Source organism: Limulus polyphemus, unplaced genomic scaffold (assembly GCF_000517525.1).
Source record: "Limulus polyphemus unplaced genomic scaffold, Limulus_polyphemus-2.1.2 Scaffold3171, whole genome shotgun sequence".
Lineage (NCBI taxonomy): Eukaryota > Metazoa > Arthropoda > Merostomata > Xiphosura > Limulidae > Limulus > Limulus polyphemus.
In genome coordinates, this window is record NW_013668781.1 from 109123 (window position 1) to 115375 (window position 6253).

A 6253-nucleotide genomic window follows, 5' to 3' on the forward strand; every position below is an offset into this window, starting at 1 on the left:
ATAGTGAGTAATTGATCTGCAGTCAGAGAGTATTATTGAGCTACGTTTGTTGATATAGCGTTTGTTATAGAGCGACTGTTGGAAATAAGTGTATCGTACAGTTGTATTCGGAAAGAATAAACCAGTTTTATTAAGTAAGGACTTGTGTCGCTAAAGTTTCGTTGGAACGAAGTTACGGAAAATTAATTAACAAACGGAGACATAACAGTATAACTACCTTTACAGTGTTTGAAAGTTCTGATATATATTTACTGATCTTAGCTCATCAGAAAGATTTACTGCTGAGTCTAGTCTTACTATGTTCTCTTCTAAGGTCTAAATATTTCCCATAGTCCTCTGTGATGTGTTCAGATATGTGTTACAACATTGTGCTCTTTGTAGATTTTTTATTTCTGGTAATATGGAAATGCACAGAAAATATATATTAAATTGTTGTTGTTTTTTAAGTGAGTATTGATTTTCTGAACAGTGTAGATAATAGTGTCATTTTTAGCTGAAATTGTATTCCCAGAGATTATTTACGAAGAGAATTTATTTAGCTACAAAATATTAAGAAATATTTACAAATGCTACACTACACAAAACAAATGGTGATTGAAGTTTCTAATACTTAAACTATGAAAACTCGTAAAATTCATCCTTCAGATAATATATGTATATGTAATGCAGGCATTAAACGATGCATTGTATAATCTGAAATGCAGAAGATTGGTCATTCAGCTAATATTTGTAAAAAACAATTTGGTAAAGATGGCTTTACATCTTTATAATGTTCATGACAGTTGTTTACAATATGAAATATGGTTATCACAAACAGAAATGACCTGCTGGTACCAGTGTCGGATGTGTATTCTCAAACACTCCCCAGAAAGAGATGTATCATAATATCTTTAGTGTTTTGTTAAGTTACTTGGCAGGATGTGATATTACTTTTAGGAACATGCTACATGTGCTTCTTTTTCAAAGAACAGGTTGACCAATGTATCACAATAATAACAACCATTATCATCCATTAGGTTGATGTAGACCCAGTTACACCAATGTGTGACAACACAGTGGGCTGTAAGATGTGGTCTCATGAAGTGTTGCCTTAATAGTGTTTTTCATCAGGATAGGGGTTGGTATGTCCATCAATTCGTATCCCCACTTGTACCATACTTCCACCAACACCCTCCAGTGGCACAGCGGTATGTCTGGGAACTTATACCGCTAACCAGATTTTCATATCCGTGGTGTGTAGCATTATGCTTAATAACAAACAACAACTTCCACCAACACCATATGCATCACTTTCCCATATAAAAATTATGTTACGTCTTGTTCCAGATTCTATCAAAATAAGTATACATCTGTTGTCTGGCTGCAAGGTAAAACCTGGTTCATCTGTAAAAAAGAATGTTAATCGACTGGATGCAGATTTGGTGTTTTGTGCCTTTCTCTGAGCAGAAATGTACCTCATCAGTTTTACTAATAAATATTCATTTGTGGCTGCAAACATTTGATTTAGTCTTGTAACAGGTATCCTATTATTGACAGATAACAGTTGCCTGCTTCTGCCTGTGCCATCACTGAACCATAGGTTTGAGGCACTTGTAGTCATTTCCCAAGATTCTACTGTGATTGGTTAGATCTCATTCATTGAATGGTTCTCCATGTGTGTGAAACATTCAAGTGTTTCCTAAAAATTCGTGAAATATTTCAGAGCACTTTAAACTGTAATCCTTTTTTAAAGTAACAACTTAATCATGATCTTGAGACCATTATATGCAACCTAGGATGAATGACCAGTCATTTTTATTGCATTAGAGACTACATTACTGATACTAAAAGAGTTTTTATTCTAATTCTTTTATTTACAAAAGAAATTTTGATTATAATACAGGATTTGCTGACAAAAAAAGTGAGGTCAGAGCAAATGGTAAATTTTAAACATCATTGTAATGTAAAGTATGATTCAGAAATCACCAGTCATAAACCTTCTCTATATTAACTGCCATATCTGTATAGCATATGCTATTCATTACATTTTAATGCCATGGAAAGAACCATTTCAATTTAAGGAAAACAAGTAAGCTAGAAATAGCACCCCATTTCTTACAAATCAGACTTGATTAGTCCCTGTAAGCAGTAACTTGATTAAGATTTTTTTTGTCTGTCATTATTCAGCTTCACCTGTCATTCCTGATACAAGTCTTCTTGATTTGCCAAACTTAGAACAAGTTCCCTCTAATGATGAAGACTTAACATGGTCAGCTCTTCCAGATCCTCCGATTGGTGTTAATGAAATAGGACCCATTCCTCCACCACCCATGTTCTCTTCTCCATCACCATGTTTTGGAAAGAAAACCATTGATTCTTCTGGTGAGATTTTTTTATTAATCTAAAAGTTAGTCATAACGTGAATAAATGGTTTTGCTGATTTTGTGGTGTACTCAAATTTTTTAAGATTTAAGAAAAACATTTTTCATACAAATGTTATTTTATAAAGAAAATTGATGTTGATATAAAAGACAGTGCTGTATGCTTTTTGACATTTAAGTAGTTGCATGTAGAGTAGTGAATCTATATGCCCCAGGTACCATTTACTGCGCATGACACAAGATTTTGGTGTCTTACATTCAAAATCTTATTAAACTACTTTTTGTTTCTGTTATATCAATTAGAATAGCATAAAATCTTAGCTAATAATCCATATTTTAATAGTATACAAGTTTTAAGTTCTTAATTGTACAAGGCAATATTTAAAAATATCATGAATTTCCTCTAGTGTGACATATTTTCTCTTAGCATGTCATCATCCCAATTTTATCCACCACCCTTCGAAAAAGTACGAAGTTAAACGTAAAATAATCTATAAAATCGTTATTGCTCAAACAAACCATAATTTTTATAGCTTTCAATTTTGTTTGGTTACAGAGCTATTGAATAGAAAATCAGACCCCTCTTGCCACACCCACCTGTCACATCCTCTCTTTCACAATTTGTTGATAGTTCTCTCTTATGTTTCATTATATATTACCTATAACCAATAGAAAGTCAAGGTTTTCATTTATCAAATGATGTATAGTATAACCTTATGTTCTGAACCATTAAATGTCAATTTCATTCAGAGTATCAGTAACGTTCCCATGGGAAAGATAGCTACTAGCTTGGATGAATTTCTAACGGCTCTTGTCACATAGTTAGAAAGCCAGGAAATTTTTAAGAGATAAATGAATTTGTCTATGTTTTGCATGTTATTTGTCTATATTCTTTGGTGCATTATTTAATTAAATAAAGATTATTAAGTGCAGTAATATCTATAGTATAAAAAATTTGGGTTAACTCACTTTGAAAACCTGAGAGCAAGAAAAAAGATTGGTTAAGTATTATATTTCTTGTTTTTCTTACTTATTCTTTGTTTATTATTATAAAAGTAACTAAAATCTAAAAATACAGATCTTTTAAAGTTACTTAAGACTAGATTAGGTAAAATAAGTAATAATAGTATGATTAATTTGGTTCAAGAGGCACGCACGCGAACAGCTCGTGGGTAATGTAATTCAATAGCGTAATGTGAGTTGTATGATTGATTATAATACAGGATTTGCTGACAAAAAAAAAGTGAGGTCAGAGCAAATGGTAAATTTTAAACATCATTGTAATGTAAAGTATGATTCAAAATCACCAGTCATAAACCTTCTCTATATTAACTGCCATATCTCAAACAAACCATAATTTTTGTAGCTTTCAATTTTGTTTCATTTAATGGGGGAACTGGAATTGAAAAATTAATTAATATTTTAATACTAAGTGTCACTAAGTATTTTGGCATTTATTAATGCCGTAGTGTAGTGTAGGTAAACTACACAGTTCAAAGGGCAATAAAACAATAACATTTAATTATAAATAGATGTATACTGTTATGAACTTATAACTTAGAGCTACTTAGGATAAATGAATGTAGTTTCATGTTTCAATTTGATGTCATTCTAGAAAGAAAAAAAGATTAATTTAGGTTAATTTCGAAAATTTGTTTTTGCTATTGTTTCTACTGGTTACGAGGTCAGTCGATTTGACTAATCCCGTTTTGAGATAGGGTAGAGAAAGTAACAGATAAACTATAAAGTTTTACTGATAAAAAAAAACAAAAACGTTTCAAAATGCATTAAGCAGGTTTTAGGGATTACACAAAGGAAATTTAAGATGACAAAAAGTATTTTTAATTTTAACATGAAAATTACTTAGCACACAGTCTAATCAAAACAAATACTCAATATATTCATAGTCAAATCTTTATTTTATTAAAAATAATTCTATAAAATATGATTTTTTTGTATGTGAAAGTATGTGAACTGAAAGACTGCCAAATTTTGTGAAGAAATACACACTATATTGAAAGTTAGAAGTATTAAATCTTATAAAGACTTTAATCAAGTAAAAAGAGGTCACGTGGTTGGTCAAATAGACTGAGCCCGTGTTGAGAGAGTTAAATAGTGGTAGAAAAAAACTTGGATAATAATTCGTTTTTAGAAATAACTAAAATACACTTTAACTTTTCAGACTCTGCAATAGAGAATATTGAGGACTTACCACAGCTAGATAGCAGTTGTGTTTTGCTCATTCCACAACCTGATGTTGATATCAGTGTTGTTCAGGAAGTTCCTGCGAAGGAACCTCAGCTGAAAGCAGTGCCCAAGAAGAGTGCTCTGAAGAAACGATTTAACTTACTGTCAACTTTTTCACCATCATCTACATGTGTAACCTTGACCACAACTTCTTCCAGTCCTTTTACAGAATTAATTACCACGTCAGTCTCAATGATGATAAATTCTTTAGAGTCGTCAAGTCAACGTGGGTAAGAAGAGCATATTCATAGCTTATTTGTAGTTTTAATTTTCATTTAATGGGGAATTGGAATTGAAAAATTAATTCATATTTTAACACTAGTGTCACAAAGTATTTTGGCATTTATTAATCCTTTACATATGGTAAGGATCAGAGCACATGTCATCACACTTCATAGACTTACATTCAAAATTTTATTAAACTACTATTTTATGAATGTATGTACATAAATTTGGAATCAAATTCTGGTATGTAATTCAGATTTTAGTATTATACATTATTTAATTTCTTAGTTCAAAAGTAAGTGTTTAAAAAAAAGCTAAATATCGATGTTTTTTTTTTTCTTTGCGAGTCACATGGTACACCATCCTCTGCTTTTGCTCAGATTGTATTGTGGAAATTATAACATGTAAAGTCTACAGTTTTTAACGAATGAGAAACTCAAATTATTAATACTGACAAGCTAGAATATACAATAAGAACCTCTTTTTCTACTTTCTGAAATATTATGTTTAGCAAACTCACCACAGTGGCTCTGCTTCTGCCCACCTTTTCATCATTTGCAAATACTTGTTTAATTATACTTACTTCTCTCAGTTAAATTTTTAAAACCAAGTCGAAAGCATTCATTTGGAACTACCTAATTTTTCCAGTCTTTCTAAAATATTTACACAGTTAAAGTCATAATTACCATTGCAGAATTTGAAGAGTGGTGATTATGCTGACTGGAAATGTGATTTTTGTTTTAGTCCCAAATACAGCTTAGTTAGGAAGTCTGACAAATTACAGTGGAATTTTGTGGTATCGGTATAGTAACTTGTAATTTTTTGTTGTTTCAAAATAGATATACAAAACCTACAAAAAATTTGTTTACATTCTCCACAATGCACAAGTACAAAAAACTTTGTAGCATCATAAGTAGCAGGGATCATTGTTTTTTTTTTAATTCACTGTTCTATATTTTAAGAAAAATAACTGAAATTTAAGAATTTGTAAATAGTAATTATATTGTATTTTACAAAATTTTGGTACACTACTACTAAGAAGAGTAATACATTTGTTCTTTGTAAAGGCCAATTTTATGCTATTCAGAACAGTAATGTAAGCTGCATGTACAACTTGTGTGGTAGGATGATCAGTTAGACATTGTTCAAAGGTCAACAAAACAAAAATAAATATAAATAAATTTATACTGTTATGGGATTTAAGCTATTTAGAATAAACATTTGTCATTTCCTGTTACAATTTGCAGTCATTCTAAAATGCAAAAAGGGTAATTTAGATTTATTTCCTAATTCTTTATGGTGATTACGAGGTCAGTCAAATCAACCAACCCCATATAAAGTAAAGGTAGAGAAAATAACAAAATATAAAGTTTTTCTGAAAAAAAAACGTTTGATAGTTATTTAGGAGGTTATGTTGTTGT

The 6253-nt window shown here is 30.8% G+C and overlaps 1 protein-coding gene across 7 annotated transcripts in view; it reads left to right on the plus strand.

The window, feature by feature from the left end:
* LOC106468808 (phosphatase and actin regulator 2-like) overlaps positions 1-6253 on the plus strand; it is a 77325-nt gene that overhangs the window by 53641 nt on the left and 17431 nt on the right. For all 7 annotated transcript variants that reach the window (XM_013929249.2, XM_013929247.2, XM_022397163.1 and 4 more), the window contains 2 exons: positions 2167-2361; positions 4543-4837. In XM_013929249.2, coding sequence (XP_013784703.1) covers positions 2167-2361; positions 4543-4837 — 490 coding nt within the window. The remainder of the gene's footprint in view (positions 1-2166; positions 2362-4542; positions 4838-6253) is intronic.